The following is a 24452-nucleotide window of genomic DNA, read 5'->3' as shown; positions in this document are numbered from 1 at the left end:
TAAGGCCTGACTGGGGAACACGAGAAATGAACTATTGTACCCATTTGTAGTTAGTGGTGAACATATGTCAAAACAATAAAAAATTGATAAAACAATACATTCGTATATCTTACATTTTATTTCATACATCTTATGACAGCTGCAGTAGATTCTTTTCATGACATTGTACCAGGTTCGTTTTCAGTGTTTCACAGTTCGACTTTGAAACCACCATATTAAATGGCCACCATAGTGTTTGCATAATTCTGTTTTTAAAATCTGTGGTATTCACATGTTTGGAAATTTTTAACATTTGACGATGATTGACATTTGAGCCATTTGGTTATAGTGATTTGGAAAATGCATATAAAAAAATAATGCTTGATCGATGTACAATTCGTTAGTGTACGGCACAACGATTACTTCACCTCTGAAGAAAACCTCCCTTGGCAGCCATAATGAGATCACAGAAGTATGGTTCACAAATTCACTGCGAACTGTACTTTAGATTTAAAGGTATAACTAAGCATTTTAGCGAAGTTATAAAAAATGCATGAAATGATTTCAAACTTGTAGTGAGATGTATCACACTACCTGGAGCACTGTTTTTTCAATCATAATTTTAGTATCACAGGCAGTCCTAATGGAAAACAACTAAATAGTCAAACAATGCCCATTCACAACTGTTGAAGACACAAGCACTCTCATTCATTCTTCTTTCTCTCATCAGTTTCATCATAAATGCCACTGTCGCATGATAGCAAAAAGAGTCAATTTCACAACTGCAAAAACATAAGCACAAGTAAGGTCTCTTAGAAGCAGTTTGTCCCAACAAACAAGTCTTCAATCCCTGAGATGCCCTTTGAACGTCTGTGGTGAGTTATCTCCCCTTCAAGGGATCATAATTAGAGTCACCTCCCTTGTGACAGACAAGTGCTCCTCACAGCGTCTTCATCACATCCTATCTGCCCTATCCAACATGTGGGGTGAAGGGAAACTACTGTCCCCATCTTGTATGGGCAAGGCGGTTCTGCCGCACTTCCATGTGTTTCTTAGTGTCTGTTTCCCATACCTGTATTTGAACCCCTGGTGTACTGGCAGCTGAAAGAAGATAATCATGCAATGAACACAACAAAATATTTGTATACAAGTTTTCAACATTCGAAACTGAGGTACATCACAGGCAGATACAGAGAAACGTGTGGGGAAGTGCCCTCCTCCCCTATCCCTCGAAAATATTTTCACTGGAAAGCATTACATCCTAACTTTGGACTTCAGGCCCCAATTTCTTGAACAAACTTATGTTTCTACTCAAATTTCAAACTGAAACAGCTAAATTTTTAACTCAAGTGCATTTTTTGAATAAAAAAACCCAAACAACCGAAGTTACCTATCCAGGAAACTCAAATTGTCTACTACGTTTAAGTTGACTATCTATTTCAGGTCATTGTGGGAAATACATTTTCTCAAATTTGAGACAAAATTATATTTTCAGTCAAAACTCAGACTTATGTTTGTTTCAAGAAATCAGGGCTTGGATTTATTCACCCTCCCCACCATTCTCCAACATTCTGGATCTGCCCCTGTGTATCCATACCACAGTTAGCATAATGTTGGTGTGAAAGAGAAAATAATAAGGTCATATATCTGTTATATCAACATGTATTTCCACTAGATAAGCATCTTTACTCGGAAGGAGATGATTCTGAAGCTTAACTCCATTGGTAGGACTCCAGCATTGGTTGGAGAAGAAAGTGTCATAATCAGAGATTCTAAGCTACTACCAGCGGATCCTGCAACGGACAAGGATGAAACTCTTCACAACGATTAGCATGGTTTTAGGAAAACAAGCCACTTGTGCCCTTGAAATGAGAAACTATTCTTTTGCTACCGAATGCTGAATGTTCCCCTATAGTCAACATGTAAATCTTGAAATTGTACTTGGTAGTTTGTCAAAAACCAGAAAAAAATATAATTTGAACAGTTTTCTACCAACCTGATTTTCCAAACGATGACGCCACCCTTGACAACACTGCCGCCATTATGAATAAAACTGCTGCATACACAATACAGAAAAACAAAGTCAATATGCCCTTCACTGCAGGAGTGTCCTTTTTGGGTTTGGATTCCTCTTGAAATGATTTACTAATGGAATTCATTTTGACAAAGTTTCTAACTGCTTTCTTCTGATATCTGGGAGATGTGGATTCTCTGGCACAATGACACAGGAGCTTTGAGATTGATTCAGTTCCTAGAAACCTTGGTTCATCATCTGACGATTTCTGAAAAGAATTACAAGAATTAGAAAATTAGGAATCTGACTCAAAACAAAAACATTAAAATAATCGAAAGTTTGAAAACAAAATGATCTTGAGGTGACTCGAACACACCACGACAGTTTCAAAGATCAAGCAATGCAATGATAAGGCCTAGGTACGTCCGAATTACCTCCCTTTGTTTACCCCATCAGCTGGGTGAAAGCCGTTATTCTATACTTCAATGCATTTTGCCGGAAAAATAAGAAATCATGAATGCACCGTTTTAGCTGTAGGTGTGAAAATAAAACAATAACAGTACATTCAATAAGGGGAACCGGAAATTATTTACGTGATCAAAGACTCAAGGAGGCTATGCCAGCACGCACGTTCTGCATGAGATGTCCACGATTCATTCACGTGGGGCAGAGCGAGACGAGCAGAAGCTTGACTCCAGTCGGCTCATTCCCACTTACCAACATACTGGGGTTAATTGAAAGACTAACAGTTACGGGTCTGTGATAGTGCAGGGTGCTAAATTGATATTTTATCACAATTGTTCCTGGATACTAATTTACAGGGAACAAAATATGGGTTTAAACGGGATTATCGCGCCGCAGTGAATTATTCTTCTGAAACAATAGGTGTTGAGCAAGTGGGAAGACACCGGGTAGAGCCAGATTGATGTATTGTATGACATAAATTCAGTATATTCCAACACAATTTCGCTACCTTTCCAAGAGTCAACAATGTGCGTCTTGTGACCAATTTATAATTAGTACGCATAAATAGCATATGACAATTTGTTTATATTTGAGCACAAATTCTTTTTTAAACACAATCCAAATGTTACGTGGAAAACAGGAATAAAGCATATAACATATGCGAAACGTGTATGCAAGCTGGCAAATGCAAAACAACAGGCATGTCATGGAATCAGAATGTGAAAGACACTTTGAGTCGAAACACTGAACACCAGCTTATGTCCATCTGGGTAAACAAATATCCTTCTCCAAAGATAAGAAGTACGAATCGATCAAAATGCATGGATGTGCCAATGCGACATCGAAGCAAATCAAACGATCTACTATGAATCACATCATTATAGAGATAGATCTACCTTTGGTCGAGAATCGCTCTTGCTCACATGCGTCATCATTGTTTCCGAGTGTCGGCAAAGCGTATCAACCCGCACATCCGACTGGCACAATGGGTTTAAACACGATTTCATATTCTGTATTGAGCAGCTGATGAAATATCCACAAGAATCAAGAACCTCTCACGCCGCTAGCCACAATACATATGAACCAGCAGACGAACAACATCTATTTATGAGCGGCAGTCGACCGACCTTCACCTTGCAGGTCTAAGCTGCCCACAAGCCAACGTGCTGACTGCATGCATGGTGACCCGCCAACGACCTTCACCCCCGTCTTCCATGTTGTGAGCACGCATGGCTTTGGAAATCCTTGATCTATTTTTAGCTCTCAACGATCAGCTTTGGCTCACAGCATTTGTGAAGAGCCTGTGTGGAGAGGGGGGAAAGTCCCGATTGAGATAAGAACGGCGGGACATTGCAGCATGAGATTACGTGACAATCCCAACGCAGCATTGAAAACGTTGTACTTTGGTTCGGGTGATAAACCGTTGCCTTGAAACGGGGTGCAATTTCCACGTTATTTTATATTTCAATTATCAATGTCGAACTTTGATCGTGGACAAGGTGCGGACGCTTTGACATTTTGTTCTCTAACGGTTCATGTTTCAACTGTCGCAATACGTGGGCAACATGCTTGCAAAAGGTTATCTATAATATAGAGACATGTTTCACACTTGCCCACCCGTTAATCGAGACAACGAATGGTTTTAATTGTCCGAAAACCCACAACACGAGGATACACACAATATGTTTGTAAACATCAACATCCACTAAACAGATGTATTCTGACACAAAATCATACTAAACAAACGGTGAGGTAACATACCGTGTTTCATTTCGTGCACCAATGAAATAAATGTGAGTCTAATTGTAAACACTCTAAATGAAATAACTGTCTGATACGGCTATATAAATAGTCAAAGAAAACAAATCCTAGCGTGAATACATGAATGGACAGATGGAGGAAATGTCCACAGATGGAAAGAGGAGAATATGTGATAAAAAGAATGCTCTAACAAAACAAATTCGTTGAACAGAACAACTATATTAGATGGAATGCGTCGGAATGAAAGAATAAATGAATTGTAACTGGATGAACAGAAAGAGTACATAAACAGCTGTATAGTCAGCATGGAAAGGAAGAAATTATAACCTGACATAAATAACTATAGCAGTACAAACTAATACATGCAAGAGTGAGTGAGTGAGTTTAGTTTTACGCCGCACATAACAATATTCCAGCTATATGGCGACGGTCTGTATATAATCGAGTCTGGACAAGACAATCCAGTGATCAACAACATGAGCATCGATCTGCGCAATGGGGAACCGATGACATGTGTCAACCAAGTCAGCTAGTCTGACCACCCGACCCCGTTAGTCGCCTCTTACGACAAGCATAGTCACCTTTTATGGCAAGCATGGGTTGCTGAAGGCCTATTCTACCCCGGGACCTTCACGGGTCGATATACATGCAAGACTACGACATAGAAATATTTACGTAGTTACATATGTTGATGGTGGTATTATGTGAGACTGATAGTAGTGAGTTGAAGGGACGGATTAACGTTACCGATGTTGGATGGACGGTGAAAACAGCTAGAAAGGTGAACAGTATGGACGGTGAAAAATAGAACGGTGAACAGGGAGACGGTGAAAACAAATGGAAAGGTGAACAGGATGGACGGTGAACAGGGAGAATTGAGCAAGTAGTTATAATTAAATGACTGAATGAGTACATTGAAAGCTGACTGAAGTATGAGACTAGTCAGTGTCCCTGGTAGTTGAGAGTACCTTCAAACAGATTACGTATAAACAAAATCCAAACGGAGATGAAAAGCATTCTCGACTTGTGTTTGACTTCAGTTCGAATGCATTCACAATTAACTAAAACCTAATGGAGACCCAAACATATTTATTTATTTATTTATTTATTTATTTATTTATTTATTTATTTATTTATTTATTTATTTATTTATAAGATGGGAGTGATAGATAGAAAAGAATGAATATATTAACGGAATTTGTGGATAGATAGAGGAAAAACGAGTGGTGAACTTGAACAAAGGAGAGCCAACAACAGTATTATACACAATGATATGTGTGTGGAGTCCGATGTAAACATACAGTTACATCACAAAACTGCTCCAAACTGCGCCTCGCCTCATCTACTGCCCCCATATAAGGCAAGCTAACGTCAGTCTGCGAGATGATTGACAGGGACTGAGTCGTGGGTTAAGAAATGTCACAGGCTGTGACCAATTGATCATATTCAGGTTCAACCTTTGGACCCCCGTCGACAGATCACACATGTGTGTCAACCTGTTACACCCTGGACAATATGTACATACAGTTAACAGTGTAAAACAGTCCAGACTTGCATGTAATATACTGAGGGAAACAAATAAGGGAACATCACTTCATGGCAGTGTTCTTTCATTTATTTTCACATTTCCCCTTAGTGCTATTGGAAGCTGGTGATGAAAACTAGAAAATATTAAAGGAACGCTTGAATTTTCCCGTGTTCCTTTATTTGTTTATCTCAGTATATTTAACGACACCATATTGACCACATATTCATAATTCGGTTGGTCAACAATTACAAAGCTCGAAGCCTTGAAAAGACATTTCGTTACATGATTTTCATGAGGAAACTGTTAAACATTGTGATGAAAATATCAAGAATAATATTGTTAGTAATCAACCCAAAAATATTTTTAAAAAACACATAAGAGTTATCGGAAAACAATAAATGTTGAACTTAAAAAAAACACGAAACATAAAACCAGTTGCCAACACCAAAATGTGCGCGAGAAAACGTGAAGCATACCACACCAAAACAATTCGCAACAACGACAGCAACAACAGCGGTTTAAAACACTCACCCTTCACCATTGAAAGCTGGATAAGCAAGAACAACGTCAATCAGTAAAATCAACCAAAACTTTCCAAATTGATTATAATTACCTCGGAATAAATATACAGCTTGACGCGTCCCATGGTCGAGAGAGGCCTATGGTGGAGAGATACATCTGATTTATGATAAACGCAAGATAGCGGTTTAATATCGATGCTGTGCTACAGCAAATAGCCCTGGGGACACTTATCTGACAACCTTGTGACAAGTGCACAGGTAACTCCTTCTATAAGAAAGTAACGCTCAAATATCTAACGAGGAGTGTTTGGCGCCAGTTTGACGTGCATTCAGAGCACATGTTTTGCTGCTTGTATTTGCCTGGTCATGCGATGGCTATTATACGCAGGACAATAGCTTGACCACAATGGACAAAATGTCCTTGGTCTGAGATTTACGTTATATAAACAGTGTGGAGGAATATAAGTCGATTTGGACAACGGTAGTCGGAGCGATCACCAAGCTGTTAATTTCAGCGGGGATCAGATGATCACTTACGGGATCAGATGAGCTGATAATTAGTAATACTAATTACTGACAAGCATTACTCGCATGTCATCAGCGAGGGAGTGTTAGGAATACAAACGTACCTGTTAAACAGTCTATCTCCAAACGTAAATATTGACAGTGCCAAACGTTGTTCAACGAACCATTAATATTGTTTTCGTAACTATTTTACTTTGTTATCCATAGAGTTTGTCAACATTGGACTTCCCAAATTCCAAACGTCACTCAAAGAAGTTACCTTACATTCTTCACCCGATCGAAACTTGCTTAGGCAGATAACAGACAGAGTGATAATCATCTGCCATTGATCTTATAGATAGTGAGGGTGATACGCTTGGGGTGGGGTTGGGAGAGGGGGAGAGGGGGAGAGGCTGGGGAGGTATTGAGAGGAGAGGGAGTGGCCACCGATCGATGCTGGAGAACATATATTATTCACCCGTTTGGATGCAAAAAAAAAATAAATAAATAAATAAAAATCAGTGAACGGTTAAAAACCTTTAAATAGCATCAAGGTGTGACTGCCAGTCCCCCGTGCTAACTATGAAACAAACTACGTTACTAACAAGCACGGCTGTGGATATTACGAACTGATTTCGGTTTTGGTACCGGTTTTTGAATTCGTCACAACCGTAGTTTGCTACTGTATATCGAGCCTTGCCAGTTTAGATCTATTATAGTAGGTAAGACAAGAATACCGCATGGCTAAATTCCCTGGTCTACTTGTTATATTTTATTATTTCGTTACATTAATATTGTTAAAATAAACTGAACAGCAAAAGAAGTGCATTTTTCAAGAAATGAAATCTCATACACGTTTATGTCTTCTGTTTAAAAGCTTGACATAGAGCCAGAGTGATGCGTTTCTTTAGCTGTTCACTATACATTTTTCAGACACTTGGTGTTAGTCTTGGGGTCTGGTTACAGTTTATGACTTGTATTTTGCTATTTACAATGAAGACATTTAATCAGTCTTCGCTTTTGCGTGGATACATGTTAAATTATAAATTAACATATTTCTATTATTATTCGTAAGTCACATCAGGTACTTCCCATGGACGGTGAACTGGTCTTGAAGAATGCATATGTCGATCTGACCGGGGTAAGATGCTCCTTTGGGCTTGTCATTAACAAGTTCCACGTTAAAACAATTATCTTGCGGCCAAACGTTCTCTGGGATATCGTTCATTACATTTTGAGCATCTTACACTTCAATTGCGTACCTGGGACGCAACAACTATGTATCATTGAATAATTTGAAATTTTCTGTGAGTATTTTACCCGGATTTGTTGAAGTGTGGACGCTGTTCATCTGGGCCTCTACATTACGTCCTATCACCAAACACAAGCGTGAATAAGATTACATCATTTTCTAAAACGGAAGTCGCCATATCGTAAGACGTCTGTAGCCTTTGCCAAACTTTTCAGAAAGCTGCTCTTTAAGGGTCCTCATGGGATTATGCGAAAGTCCGGTGCCCCCAGATGCCCACGGTATTACAATAGCAGGTTTAAAGTATGGCGTCATTTGCCTTACGTCACCATCCGCCCACAAAGCTTCTCATATTCAATAACACCACCTTTACAACGAATACCTACCTATACAATGGGACGCACCTCAGTTAGTATCCATGCATGGTGAAAGGGTTTATAATCGGGTTGATGAACACACTGTAAGAAGTTTACAACAGTTTTGGGTTTCACGTATTGAAGGACAATCTCGGGTCAAGTCCAGAAAATCATATGTCAAAATGTCATTTCATTCCTTCTTGAGAACGGCACAAGACTATGTATCGAAATGTCGTAGTCATGAAATAAGAGAAGCTGTTATCTATAAAGTTTGTTCAATATATATAAAATATATAAAGGAATTTAATGTTTTGAGATGACGTCACCTTCTACAGTCTGCCAAATCAGTGTACGACCCCTATTGGGTTGTATACGTCTGAAAGGTAATATTGGACAGTTTACATAATAATTTCTGAAAGCTATAATTGAGAGGAACACACTGTCCCTCTAGTAGACAGAACCTACTATCTAGTGATCTAGAATTGCCTGTACATCCATAGACTGTCAGTACTGCCAGCCTTGAAGCAGGGAGCCGCGCTGAAAGATTCCAACCTCCAATTATGGGATGTGTGATGATTGGCTGACATTCTGATCTACACTTGACCTCCCGAACGGATTAGGGTTACGGTATCCAATCAACGCCGCAAGTTAAACCGGTTTCGTTCTTGTTTATCTGTGCGCTCATTTATGCCAGAAGCGAGATGTCCATTTCATGCACCACGTGTACTAGCATCGGAGGCATCAATGCAGCGAATGCATAGCTTAATTTACTGCTTTGCACGCACGTTATGCCGTTTTAATGGTTTTACTCAAAGGTTATTTTGTAAATTACCAAGTTTTTAATTAATTACATGTAGCTGACACACAATCATCTGAGTAATATGCAATACCTATTTCACGACTCCATCCGCCGCTCCTATGATTGGCATGTTGATTTATTATCTTAAAAAGTTTCTATAAACATAAAACAGCAACGCGTACATTCTCACGATCTTTAGGTGACCCGAATATGTTTAGCCATGTGGCCAGAATGGTCACACATCAACTACACAGTCCATATGTAACTTCAACACCTCAACCAATAGAGTCACGATCCAGACATGATTCACACATCAAGTACACAATCCATATATAATCCACTTGTCAACCAATAGTGTCACGATCCAGACATGATTCACACATGAAGTACACAATCCATATATAATCTACTTGTCAACCAATAGTGTCAATCCAGACATGATTCAACCAATAGTGTCACAATCCATATACGATTCACACATCAAGTACACAATCCATATATAATCCACTCGTCAACCAATAGTGTCACAATCCCTATACGATTCACACATAAAGTGCACAATCCATATATGATGCACACGTCAACCAATAGTGTCAAAGTCCACATGTGATCCACTCATAAACCAACGCTAACCACATTTTGATAACCACATTTTCAAAGATCACCGTTGGCGAATACCTTAACACGAACGAGTGGGTGAGCTGGCCTTAAAGCGGCCTTCATACGGCAGACTGAAATTTGGCCACATGTTTTAATTTTAAAAATTGTCAAAACCCGCGTTTTCACACGTCATGCACATGTTGTCGAACTTTCGTGTCATCTAAGCGCCATGTCGTTATCGGCGCGGTCACGTGACAATTTTGTCGACCGCGATTGCTTGCTTCTGAACCACGCAAGTCTAACAAGATGTCACACGTCAAACGGGAGTTTGACAACGCAGAATATTTGATGGAAAAATCTGGCGAGAACAGAGACCGATCCTATTTCCCCATAACAATCTGACAACTCTGAAATTGGTGTTGGTGGCGAGTAGTTGGAACGTTCAAACTCGAGTCTGATGACATGTATCGTCAAACTTAGGTGTGAAAACCGCTTAACGCTTCTGCCAACAGTTTTCTAACACCGTGACAACTCAAACAGCGTAACATGTTAAAATATGATGGTGACAGCAGATCATAATAAGGGATGTAGCTGATCCCATCAGATCCTGACATGGCTAAGGGAAGTAACCCACCAGTGAAATGTTGCGCTCACCTTATTCGTTCTGAGTGAGTAAGTGAGTTGGTTTGCTCCGCTTTAAGCAATATTCCAGCAACATCACGACAGGGAACACCAGAAATAGACTCCACACACTGTACCCTTGTGGGGAATCGAACCCGGCCTTACCACCAGGCTATCCCTCCCCACCACCAACGTCCTCATTCTTTCTCAACACTAGTCTATTTGCATAACCTGTTCAAGATGGTACGATGGACGTCAAATTGTATTACCTCAGCCTCGTTGTCTGTATAATAATGCGTGCTTATAAGCAGATATCTTGCCAGATATGTTAATCAGCCAGGACGTGGAGGTGGTGGGCAAAACCATTTACGTATCTATTGGTTAGCATTTGTAAGACGCATATGTCTTGAGAAAGGTAACCAGTCAATTTCACCCTACACAAACTCCTCAAAATAGTTCTCGTAGAGACAATGTATTGTTGTGATTACATCTCAAACAACAGTAAACATTAGACAGTGCGATTGCGCTATTTAAAACCAGACCTTTAACAAAAGTTGTACTAGTGAGTGAGTATGGCGTTACGTCGCTTTTAGCAATGTTCAAGAAATACAATCCAGTGATCAGCAGCATGAGCATAGATCTGCACCATTGGGAACCGATGACATGTGTCATCCGAGTCAGCGAGTCTGACCACCTGATCCCGTTAGTCGCCTTTTACGACAAGCATGGGTCAGTGAAGGCCACTATTCTAACCCGTACCGTCGCGGGTAGTATAGAAACAACACATACATAGATATTGCTTACCGGCGTGATGGGTCAAAGCTAGTGATAGGGTATAGTTTTACGCCGCGAGTGGCTATTTTGCTTAGCACGATGTCAGTAATATCACGGCGGAAGACACCAGGATTCCCCACATTGTACCCGTATGGGAAATCGATCCCGGCTCTTCAGCGTGATAGACGTGGGGACACGATGGTAGCATTGAAATATAGACAATGCACGCCCATTGCTTCGCCACAATGGAAGGCTTGATCTGAAATGTGTTGACATGCCACGTCACATTAGTGAAATGGACATCTTCCAGGATTTACCAAAACAGTACCCTTACCTGTTACAAGACTTTCAGATAACCAATCTTTATCCAATGACGAGGGTACTATAGATCCGTAGCGATGCAGAGAACGTCCAGTTATTCAGCGAACGCGCCTGACCTACGGTCAAGATGTTGTTTATCTCTCAGACGGTGCAACTAGTCTTGACCAAAGGTTAGGCTAAGAAGACGCACAGCTGACCAGTGGTGAGATGGCGAGATTGGTCGCCTCACATTCTTACGTTACCAGTCATGACTAGCAGTGCCTGTGACATTGCTGTGGTCACTTTGCTCGTCACGTAAACTTGTCTTTCCAGCTTGTCTGAGTGTGTTGGTCTCTAATATACCCCTGTACTTTACGAGTTCACCGTTTCTTTCCACCTGATATTGACATTGTCGTGTATTAATATATGTTTGCATGATCGTATACAGGCCTCATATCTAGGTCGGCGTGACCTACATTGTATATGAGAACTTGTTACAAAATAAATAGCACGTTGGTTTCTCTTTAGCGAGTTAACGAGTGAGTGAGTTGATAATTAGATTTACCTCGCACTTAACAATATTCCAGCTATATGGCGGTGTTCCGCAAATAATCGAGGAGACAGCAATTGGGATACGATGACAAGTGTCGACCAGGTCAGCGACCCCGATTACCGGATCCAGTTAGTCGCCTATTTCGACAAGTGAAGGTTGCTGAAGATCAATTCTAACCCGGATCTTCTCGCATTCCGAGTTTACGAACGAATCACACATACGTTCGTTGATAGTTGACATGATAAAAAAGAATTACATTGTTTGGGGAGTATTATTTTCGCCATAGACACAAAAGACAGTATTTCTAGTTGTCCAGAGAGTGAGTGAGCGAGTGTTTACTGTGCTTCGAACAACACCCCACTTACATCGCGAATTGCAAACTATTATACCTGGGTTGATGTACACTGACAATTTCAGTGTTTCCCATGACACAGAAAACCTGCGTATTTCACTCCCAAAAGCATGCCCATGACTCCCTGTCATGACACAAGAGAGTCATGATGGCGTTTTATGCCTATGGGAAACACTGCAAATTCGGCCGGAAGTCTCTTCGAGGTGGTAACTTGCAAAAGCATATTTATGAACCTTTTCTCATGTGTTGCCATTTAGAAATTCTATACAGTTATAAAGAGGACATCGTGAAATAGGAAAATGTTATCCTTCTTGGAACTTAACATTGCACATGGTTTTTGCGTTGATACCTTTGATATATTTTGTCAATAAGAGTCCTATATTCTGACAATACTACTGATGAATTTATAGTTATGAATGATCATAAGACTTGCCAATCATTTAAAACATCTCGAAATGTGTAAATCTATGAAAAAACATTTCAAACATGGAAGACTATCCGTAAATTTTTACTTCACTGAAAGCGAATTCCTGCAACTTGAATAATGGGTATATCATATAAAAAATCTCAGTATATTAATGTCCAAGAGAGCGTTGAACAAACAAGTTAGTTCTCAGTTCTATGCATAATCTCAGCAAAACGACAGCACACCTCAGATAATAGTGATACTCGACAGAGAGTCTACAGTAGAATTGTGATTAAACTGTAATACAAAGTGCTCGAGACAATAGGTAATAGTGTGACACTCACCAAAAATACACGCAAAGTCAAGTGTTGAATATGAATACGGAAATGTTTGATCACCGACACGTTAATAGGTTAACCACTGCTGTATTTCTGACCAGTACCATTTTCATTGGCTTAATCTCAAAACTTATCGAAAGAAGGCACGAAAGTTTGGAGCTGATAAAACTGGCGGAACCAGCCTGTTTCTCCCAATCACACCAGCGCTGAGGTAACTTCTCACCTGGAAGGCCCAGGATTGTATCGTATAAAGCCCATTTTGGTGTCCCCACTGGAATACTGCAAAAAGCAGTGCAAAACACAACTCACTCGTATGAACCGATTAATGAGGCTCGGCGTGCTACGTACATAAATTGCTGGGCTGGTAAATGACGATAAATGATGGAGCTACTATCGCCACCACTGGTACTCGTGTCCCAAAGGTCAAGGCCGGCTGCCAGTGGTGGCGCAGCATGAGCAGAGATGTACACAACTCATTACGTGGCCTTGAGTTAAAATGTCGTGACATTTGATAATCACTATGACACGGCCTTGAAACAGTATATGGTCAAGTTGGTCAAGACTGTAAGTTGAGATCACGTAGGGAAAACGGTTATCAAAATGTATTTTGAACGACATGAATATTTAGTGAATAAGTAAATCGATTGTTGTAAAAGTAACGCATAAATAAATATAAATAAAATCCTTTTCGATAGTTCTGTTCGTTAGCTTCAAATACATTTTTATATATTTGTATCAGTATTGTATTTCTTTCAGAAAACATGTTTTTGTTTTTGTTTTGTTTTGTTTTTTTGTCACCCACTGACAACAGTTAACAATGAATGCGAGGATATTCAGGTGCAGCAATGTCACAATATAGGATATGAGCCTGGGTTGTGGCGATCTAGTGCCCGACTCTGCGAGAGTGGGTTCGAATCCCGGATGGGTGACTGGGTGAGTTTAGTTTTACGCCGCACTCAGCAATATTCCAGCTATACGGCGTCGGTCTGTAAATTATCGAGTCTGGACCAGACATTCCAGTGATCAACACCATGAACATTGACCTACGACGTAATGTGTCAACCAAGTCAGCGAACCTGACCACCCGATCTATAGACCGTCGCCATATATACCTGTAATATCGCTGAGTCCGCCGTAAAATTAAACTCACTCATTCCCTCTGATTAGACTAACATCTAGAGACTTTCAAGAACTGCCGTAATGGAGACTTGCCACATACTCTAGACTTGAGTAGACTGTATTATGTATATCTGTTTCAGAGCGTGTATGACACACAAGTAAGGTCTCTTGTTACGTGGATGGAGGGAAGGAGGATGGTCAAAGTGAGATGACGTCATACCGTACTGTTTCAGGTGAGCAAACACGTGCAGGGATGATTTATTGAGGTCAAGGTGACCTGGTCCAGTCCGCTAATTACGGTGCCGAGGGTCAGTAAACAGCGGTCATGTGTAGACAACGGGGAAGGAGGAGAGGCGGGGAGTCATCGGGTTTCGGGTTATGTAACTCAAGTAGGAAGAGTGTCACGTGCGCGTGAGAGTACGGTGGGAAGGGGTGGGGGGTGGGGCCAGTCTCTGATATGTATGACCATATATTACAGAAAATGATTCCTTAATTCTTTTTTTCCCCTAAATTCGTGAAATATGAAAAGGAACCCCCAAACTATGGCAACCTAGACTTACAAGACATTTTAGACTTTCATGGGGTGCATTTGTCACAGTCCCTTAACCACATTATTCCCCCTACTGCCGAGGCCTTTCTGCAACGCCAAGCCTAAAATTAAGCAAGTCTAGATTTCCACATGTTCTGAGTCTCTGGTCACACCGGGTCTCCTTTTATTGGGGTTAGTTTCATACCATCAAAATTATATATTATGCAGAGACTATGCTTTAGTCTAGGTCTAATAGTGTCCGTTTAAGTGACCTAGCTTGACTTAAGTGCGTACGGAAATAATAGTGAAGAGAGGTTGTAAGGCTGCAATGAATTTGAAATAGGAATTGTCTGAGTAGACTTGCAGAAGTCTCTAATTCTCTAATTAATAGTTTAAATGACAATTTCTAAAACAAAGATAAATAACAGACTGGGGTCCTTAGTACTGTCCGTTTATCTAGACTTGTCGCTTAAAAAGGAACAGAATTACTATACATGAATTGTCTATAGTGAAATGCAGTCTGTCGCACAGACCCTGAAACAAACATATTCAAGTCCACGCAAGTCTAGAAAATGTGGCAAGTCTAGATTCCCTTAGGTCATGAAAATGAAGACAGTCTCAGGGCTCCATTTAATTACATTATTTTGTAGTATGATATTCTTTCATCAAAATATCTTCATTTCAGAGACTAGTTGTTGGTCTACATGAAAGGTTATGGGGGGAATTTTGAAACATAATAGGCCATACCTAAATATGATATAATATGTAACATACACGATTATCCTCAAAGTTTAAGCCATAAATACTTGTTTACAAACACGGGAGGAAGAAGTCGTAACCAAGGTCAGCTGCATGACGTACCGTTTCTAACACTTTAAATGAAATACTGACTGGGTGTGGTTTTGCTCTGCGTTAGCAATATCCCGGCGGGGGACACCAGAAATTTGCTTCACACATTGTACCCAAAGTGAATCAAACACGAGTCATCGGAATTAACCGCTAGGCTACCCTACTGGCCATTCAATGAAGTAAAAATCTTTAAAAAAGTGTAGTCTTTAACAGAAAAAGGGCTAGAATCTTTAGCTCACATTTTTTCTGTTGTATTTGGGATGAAAGGAACCTGGAACATGCTTTGTTTGTTCTAGAGTTGCCTCTAATCGTAATATAATTGTAACATTTACACAACGACACAGTTATATGGATATTGATCAATGACGTCATGATTTGCCAATCTCAGATAGCCTAATCAGCCAGTTCAAGTATTCCCTGAACAAGTTCGAAGGGCAGACAACTCTGTCGGGCGATTATTGTTCTTCAGCTGATGAAAACTGATTAGCATGTTTGATTGACATCATCACCCTGCTACTGACTAACGATTATAGACCGATGCCGTTAACTGGTAAACAGTCGGGGTCCTATAACGGGATTGGCAACTGGACAACGGTCATCTTAATCTTGACCGCTACACAACAAAAGGGGATGGACAAGCTGTCGACCTCAGTGGATTACAGCTGGGATACCATTACAGACACAGGAGTTCGTTCAGCCCGGTATAAAGTTACAGCGGATCAGCTGACTGTCTGGCCCAAAGCTCAACACATTTTCAAGGATTCATTGTGATTTTCTTATGTCCAAACAATAAATAGAGAATGCGGTGATTGGTCAAGTAATTTATAAAGTTATCTTATTATTATTAATAGAAAATTGTAAAATCAAGTCGTTAATCATTTCTCACTGGTGAAAACATTGATAATATACTACAAACTGAAACTGAAACCCTCGACCCAAGTGAACCCCATCGATACTGTCGCTGTTTCTCGACAGGATTCTACGCGCAAATTATCAATCACCTGCACCTTATATACTGTACATGCACTTTGTGTTAGGCAATATATTGCTATTTTATGTTACACAGTAAATATCCTCTGTCATATCGTTCTTCAGCGTCTGTCATAACCCAATTTGGGGTGGCTCGCTGTAATTTAAAGTAATCTTACTGTTTGTGTTTTCTTATTAATAGGTGAATTGCGAATACATTTTTGTTTGTCATAAATATCTTACGTTACCTTGGCTTAGCAGTGGGTAGACAATGGGCAATATGGAATGCCTCCTTATAAGGCGTCACTGGGAGCAGGCACTATAAGTGACTATTCATTGTTCGTAAAATCTCTATGATTAGAAATAAGCTCGTAAATTTCCCATTAGAAATAAAAACAACTCATAAATTCCCAATGATTAGAAAAGGAGTGATAGAACTTATGACATGCAAGCATATCAGCTTTCGTTTTCAGCACCCTTGAAGATTCGGGTTAGAACTGATGTTAGGTTTGACTGTTTATTTCTCAAAATCCACCTTCGACAACCCATGTTTGTTAGAGGCGACTAAAGGGATTTGGTGGTCAAGCTCGCTGGCTTTGTTGACACATGTCCTCGCATCCCAAGTCCAATGGTACATGTAGCTCAGTGCACATTAGGGCTGGGACGGGTAGCCGGGTATTACATGTTGGATTAGCATAGTCCCAGAAATGAGAACATTGGAATAAAATGGTAAGTTTGCGAGATAAATAATTAACGGCCAGTAAGCTAGACTGAAGACATGTATACAGTGATATTTCTCGTCAGCCTGACTGAGATGTGATTCGCGGCACATATACAGACAGCAGCTGAAGCGACAGTAGCTCTTATCTCAAACAGTTATCAGAAAAGGACAAAACATTTCATTCCTTTCACCCTCCCATAATTTAAAATGTTTCAAATAAATAATTGGTTGTATAATCATAAAGAATTGGTAAAAGGTGTTTGAGTACCTACGTGGGGCAGCTAGTTTGATACCCATTATTTACGGTAACACTGATATCGACGAAAACATTGACAGCAGGAAAAGTGAAATGTTAGAGCATGTAGCAAGTCTAAATTGCATGTATCATTTATATTGTCTCACAAATACAAGTTACGAAACTGTTTTCTGTAAAATATGTTAATTTCTGAGACAAGATTATGAAATGTGAAACGGTATATGATGATGTGGTCTCACTTGAGACAAAATACATGTACCACGTTGATTCGGATATATTACATAGTGCTCAATGCCGATGATGTACATCTACATAACACGCATGTATATACAACGTGTGATTGACAAGTATTAAAGCCACCTTGTGACTAGCGGTTAAATATCTTCGTGATCCGCACACGTGGCAATCGAACCACACTGCCTAAATTAAAGTACCCCTTTGAGTCGGGGTTATAAGTGGTAAGACGTTTACTTACACAAATCCGTAATATGAATTTTCCGGTCTCCATAGTACACCAGGAAGCGAGAGATTACGTGTACATTTCTTTCACGTGGCCTGTGAGTGATTGACAGGCGCGTATGTCGCCACGCGGTAGACTTGCGATACAGCTGTTTGTTAACGACTTGCGCTGGATCGATACTTGATCGGCCTGAATGCTGAGTGTGACACCGATCGGCGAGTCAGCAGTTTTCATCAAGTGCAGATGAGAGGATTTGTTACTCAGCGTCACAGCTTATCCGAGCATTATAATCCCTAATATCTTATACCGTGATTATGTTCCATCAATAATTACTATGGTATAACGCTGATATCATAATAACGACATCAACAGAGTCTTCATCACCGTCACGAGGTGGGGTTGGGGTTGGGGTTGGGGTTGGGGTTGGGGATTCGATTGAAATTCTGTTTAAAAATCGGCCAAAAAGGAACACTTGAGTCATTTATAGAGCAAATTTATAGTTTCAAAACTATTTCAACAAAAGGTGTAGAGGTGTGTTTTGTGTGCTGGTTTGGGGGCTGAGGGTTGGGCGGGCAGACACCAGATATGGACTTAACGCACTGTACACCTGTGGCGAATCGAAATCGGCGGGTTGAACGAACACTTTGACCACTTGGCTGCTAAGGCTGAGATGGGATGGAGAGTGAAACGGTGCACAGTTTTGTTTAAATGTATGCGCAAGCATCTAGGGGAGACGCTTGGGGTTTAACGATGGAGCTTACTCCGTGGCTCAACAAGCAATAAGGGGTGTAAGGGTTCGAACTGTATCAACGTCATTAATTGTCTCCATTGTCCTGACGTAGTAGGAATGTTGCTTACGTCATCCCTCCTATCCCCCACCCATAATCATTATCACCATAAGTATAGCCGCGCCCCCGGTCACTCCACCATCCAAATTGTTCGGTTGTTCTCAAGAGTTTGGTGGTTAATATTTTCATGATATTTCCTAAATCATATTCGACGAAACATCATTCATAGAAGAGGCTATCTTCAAACATTTCATTTATTTAAGTCATTCTTCAAAAAATTAATCTTTCATGCGTTCCCTATAAACACATGTCTGTCCAGCATAGAGAAGTACGAAGATGATATTTCTCGGTCGGTCAAGCGCGGGTCAGCGACTTTCTTGAATACAACTTGATGAGGAGATTGTGTTGGTCAATTTCCGAGTTCAAAGCAGTGCACTTAAGGGGGTGATCTATCCACATGTATATCCGGGGCTTTGGTTGTCTACTAGAGCGGTTTGTAACGGTGTGTAACTTCCAGGGCTGCTGTATATTGTTCCGTCTTCGGTGTACATGTCGAACACACCTTCCTGTACATGCTGTGTCTTAGAGTAATGGTTATAGCCTCTGAATATGTATACTTTTGGTTGTAATGAACAAACTCATTTAAACTAAAAAGGAGCCCCACGGAGACAGGAGAGTCAGAACCTGAACCTGAGGAAATCTAGACTCGCTTCGTGTAAGGTTTTATTTTTGCAGAGAGGGCTAGGCAGAAGGGAAAATATCGTCTTTCGGGAACAAAGAGACTATCACTGTCTGTGTGATTGCGCTGCGTTACTTTAGTATATGAGTATATTTTCATTCGTTTCCGTGAAAGTGAGTGTACATATACATACACCATCAATGAGTGCAGAACTGGACTATAAGCTAGACTCTGATATGATCATGCATTACAAAAAAAATTATTTTATTTTATTTATTTATTTATTTTTATTTATTTTATTTTATTTATTTTTTTTTTGGGGGGGGGGGGGAATGGGGGGACGTGGGTGTGTAAATTCGTTAAATATCAAAACAGCCCCGTAACTACGATAACCTAAAATTTTCGCAGAGTCTAGCCTTGCATAAGTCTGTCTCACATTCCCTGAACCACCTTGTTTTTGCCTACTGCTAAGCTTTCTCTGCAATGCTAAAGCCTTTAATGAAGCAAGTCTAGAATTTCTGGCCTACCTTGGGCTTCTTTTCAATTAAAATGGGTTTGCTTGTTACTATAAAAAATCATAAGCACTAGCCTACTTGTGCATTGGTTAGACATTGGTTGTACAATGCACTTACTTCAGGGCCTGTATCAGAAACTATTCTCTGAAAGTGATTAATCTGGAACATATTCTAGACTTGCATGGACTGAATGACAGACTGGAGGAACCAGGGCCCACTTGCACAAAGCGATCTTAGCGCTGCGGCTGTCTTAAGCCTATGTTTAAGAGTTACAATCATTGTAGCGCTAAGATGAGAGTTCCTCAGATTCTGAATCTCGTACCCCAGTTGGGTCTATTTTTAACTTTAAAAGATCTATTTGTTTCCACATCAAACATTAATTTTGGTCTATTAATAGACGTAATCCTGATAATTGAGTAATTAATGTAAATTAGAAATTATTAATAGTTGGAATCTATGAAAAGATATCTTAGTGGCTATAATTTCTCTTCACAGATTCTAACCACAACATATCAAGTTACTTTGTTTCATATACGCCCGTTAGTTTGCATATACTTAAATTACTTTAGGCCTCAAAACTATGTCCTAACATTTTGGAGTGAGATGAGTTAACCCCTAACGTTAATCGGATGTTACCTTTTCATTCTTCCATCAGTCATCATCAGTGGGACGATCGGAGACTTAATACCGGTTTATGGCAAGTCGTTAAACCGCTTGTTCAGAGCGTGCAGCCTGTTGTGATAATTCTGCCTATATAACATGTGCATACTTACACTAAGACCCCTGGTAGTGGCATATATACATATATATGTCATATATACATCGTAATATGCAATTGATATACGTATATATAAACTTGTTTATTAATAACTCTGAACGGCTAGAGGTAATTAGATTAAAAGCTTCTGAATTCGTCACTGCTCCAAGTCCATGGATATATCTAGGTTCAGAAAGAGTTCCTTCACTTCTTCCATATTCTTTCTTCCCCAGATTAACAGAGGTTACACTAAGTGGTTCAACCCTACATATTGTACTTCATTTCAATTGGGGGCTTTTAGCAATTTTTGTAAGTCCTCTAGTAATTGTTGCTAGGTTTTGTGAATAATTCTAGTAAATATCATTTGTAGGTATTTTTTGGGATGGGTGAACGGGATTAACTCTTACCCGAGAGGTTTACCGGAAAATACAGACAAGACGCATCAAAGGACGCAACAGGAAATCATGTTTTGCATTCGTCATGTCATAAGAGGTTAATATTATACCTATACATTTAAGGTAACGTTAATTTTCTTTGGAACTGGAACAGAAACATAGATGGCACAGGGCAGGTAGCAGGGACAGTTTTACTCGTGCATTTATTTTTGCAGTTTGGGTTCCACGAAAAAATGACATTTGAAGTATGAAACGTACCATTTGTTTCAAGCATTAAAGCTGTCAATGTTTTTCCTGTGATTGTAACCTCTAGAGGTATGTGTCGTGACTTATGTGTGTCATTTCCAAGTGTTTTTAGAAATTGTCATGGCAACGATGACACGTCCACGTCAAGTAATGATCCAAAATTGTTTCCATTCTGTATCGAAAGGAAAACTTCGCATTTACATAATTTTTACTCAAACCAAACTCAAAATAATTGGAATTTATTTAATCTTGCTTGCAAAATTTACCATTAAAATGAGTCATGATACTTATTTCTTACATTCGGAAAGATGATTGATTAGAATTGTTCAATTGGATCATGGCACGTTGCATGTATCGCGAGACGTCACTGAGATCTGCTGTTTATGAAGTGAAGCTATGTTGTCAATCAGTTATATGCCTGCGCGAATCTTACGTCATATCAGGATATGTTTATAACAAATATTTTGCGTTCTTACCATTTGGTCGGCCGGGTGATTCAACAGCTGACGAAGTACACAAGATCTCCACTACGCGCAATGACAGCCTTTCACATGTGAAATCGACATAAATCTCGATCAGCACGGATTTAACGAGGAAAGCAATTTACATGCTTTACTGTCAACTGTGCGCGAGACGCAAACACAAGCACGAGAATTTTGTAAACATCGAGCCGGCAGGCATGAGTGACCAATGGCTGTTAAGACCCCAGATTGGACTTTGGACTCGCTTTGATCGCCATGCATTTGCCGCAGACCTGATGACCTTTCGTACATGTGGGTCACTGCCAAGGTCGACTGCCCCTCGCTTGATGCAATGTAGAGCAATTGTTGAATCAGCTAAATTACACGGCTAAATATAATGCATGAGGGTTTTTTTATGCAATGCACATTGCGCCTAAAGTGCAGATAAGTTGTGGATTAAATATCGCATGTAACTGTAATTATACTCAAACATGCAAGCTGTTCAAATTGCATGTATGTAATTCACATTTCCCTGGACATGTGTAATAAATAAGATGAGAATTTTTCGGATTTTAACTTGGATATGACATCTCAGTAGACGCAGGAGAACAAATATTCTTAATATTCTTAATAAGAAATATTATATTCTTTTATATTCCGCTGAAGTCAATCGATATAAAAAATTGCTGTAAATTAAATAATACCAGTTAAAAAATGTTGAACCAGTTGATAAAATCAAATACATCTGGACCAAAATGGTCATCATTTAACATGTGACTTTTTAAAACAAAAAAACCCCGTTCTTTTCTCTACAAGTACTCTCTTGATGGATGGTTGATAAAATTTAATATGCGTATATTTTAAACTTCGTATCATTTGAGAGCCTAACAAATGTAATGAGACATCAAAACCAATATTATGTTTATATGTGATGTGTTGTGTTGCTGCAAACACACTGGCTAATCGCAGATATTACCTAATCAGTCTGTCATGTGTAGATCTTACCATATTTTTATTATGAATCATGAGCACGTTTGATAAGATAAGGTGAGAAAGAACTTCTTGTCAAAAGGTGGATACATCAGCGAGATATATAGATTGGACAGAATCTGCAGTCCATAATTTCATTTATAAACCTGTTAGTATATATGCCCCCACCCGAAAACAGCAACGTGGACGATGTGAAGGGAGACATGAATGATTAGGCGTGGTGACAATGATATAAACACATACATTATCATAAAACTTATGAAACTTTGTACCAACACTGCTAGTACATACTACTGCCTACCTGCATTGGTAGAAGTATTTTAGTACCAATAAGCTGATTACACCTTGGAACATGTTCAAATATTTTATCAGCAACAGCAATTAGTCAAAAGACGTAACATTGCATAACGCTGTGGAAAATTTTACCTGCAATTACGGTCGACAGGTGAACATCAAAGACAGCGACAGGTGCATGTGGTAGAAAACATTGGTCCCACACCTGTTTTGAATGCCTTCTTATCTGTAGGCCATCAACATGCGCGCGACCTTTCACCTCACGTGGATACCAACCTAATGGTTTGGGAGAAAGCAAATATTATTATTTTGCTGGTTATCTTGAGTCCACATGTGACCTGGAATCTACCCCGCCAGTTTCACGATAGCAGGAATACGTTCCACAGATGGGGTCAGTCCGTTGATAAAGAGAGGGTGAAATTTACAAGGTTGTCACTTTCAGTGCTACGATAAGATACAGTTGTGAAGGGGTATATTCAGAGATACCAAGAATGCTATACAAACGTCTACATATCACGTGTTTGACACGTTTGTCCAAATTTATGGTGACTGCTTTTTTATTAAACGTGGGGTCATAGATATATATAGTGTGCAAGATAAATAAGGGATCATCGCTGTGATGTTTTGTTTCGATCACATTCATGCAATCTATTTTCCCTCCTTTGTGTTAGACATTTCATTGTGGAGCGCCTCGAGGGGTGAAATGGCGGTCAACGTTGTGTTTACGATTGTTTGATACAGCGACATACCTGCACGTGCGTCTGATAGAGTGTTCCATTTTGGTGCTCATAGCACCAGCCACAGTTTAACAGTAACGTAGTCTGCTCAAACACATTATACTGATACCAAACCGACTAGTTCTTTATGTACCCCATTATGACCAGCGCAAAGAGGCAGGGCAACAATAAGTACCAACTTCTTTAACGTATTTGGTTTGTCGCGACCAAGGATGAAACCACAGATCATCGACTCTCCGACCAAATACTTGGTCCACTCGGCGTTTGGTACTACATATTTCATCATCATCATCATCATCATCATCATCATCATCATCATCATCATCACACCACCACATCAACCGCCACCATCATCGTCATCATCATCTCGCCGTCATCGTCGCCGTCATATCGTCATCTTCAGTGATTATCACAATGACGACCATCATTGTTTTATAGATTGCAACATAACACCGCTATTATCTTTAATATTGATACAAAGTGTAAAGGGATTATACACTTAAAAATTCTTGAAAAAACTCAACAAAGCATAGAACAAATCACAAATATGGTGCCCGTATCAAATAT

General features: G+C 39.8%; 1 protein-coding gene across 3 annotated transcripts; it reads right to left on the bottom strand.

Annotated features, from left to right (window-relative positions):
- Positions 1 to 99: 99 nt before the first annotated feature.
- On the bottom strand, positions 100 to 22038 carry LOC137287125 (uncharacterized). 3 transcript variants are annotated; one of them, XM_067819267.1, is made up of 4 exons: positions 21880 to 22038; positions 6361 to 6406; positions 1976 to 2261; positions 100 to 1080 (listed from the first exon to the last, which is right to left on the bottom strand). In XM_067819267.1, the coding sequence occupies exons 2-4, from the start codon at positions 6391 to 6393 to the stop codon at positions 977 to 979; spliced, it is 423 nt and encodes a 140-aa protein (XP_067675368.1). In that variant the 5' UTR covers positions 6394 to 6406; positions 21880 to 22038; the 3' UTR covers positions 100 to 976. The 3 variants fall into 3 exon arrangements, with proteins under 3 accessions (XP_067675368.1, XP_067675369.1, XP_067675366.1); XM_067819268.1 differs by lacking the exon at positions 21880 to 22038 and adding an exon at positions 10667 to 10727; XM_067819265.1 differs by lacking the exons at positions 6361 to 6406; positions 21880 to 22038 and adding an exon at positions 18039 to 18088.
- Between the last annotated feature and the right edge of the window lie 2414 nt (positions 22039 to 24452).

The sequence above is a fragment of the Haliotis asinina genome, chromosome 6, assembly GCF_037392515.1.
Source record: "Haliotis asinina isolate JCU_RB_2024 chromosome 6, JCU_Hal_asi_v2, whole genome shotgun sequence".
NCBI classification, from domain to species: domain Eukaryota; kingdom Metazoa; phylum Mollusca; class Gastropoda; order Lepetellida; family Haliotidae; genus Haliotis; species Haliotis asinina.
Note: the sequence above shows the minus strand (reverse complement) of the source record. Positions and strands in the feature narration are given on the sequence as shown.

What these genes read in the sequence shown, in the direction of transcription:
- LOC137287125 (XM_067819267.1), bottom strand. Translation starts at nt 6,393, where the DNA reads ATGGGACGCGTCAAGCTGTATATTTATTCCGAG. An exon ending in AGCTGTATATTTATTCCGAG is followed by an intron (nt 2,262 to 6,360) that starts GTAATTATAATC and finishes AATTCTTTTCAG; the next exon opens with AAATCGTCAGATGATGAACC. An exon ending in GTCATCGTTTGGAAAATCAG is followed by an intron (nt 1,081 to 1,975) that starts GTTGGTAGAAAA and finishes ATCTTCTTTCAG; the next exon opens with CTGCCAGTACACCAGGGGTT.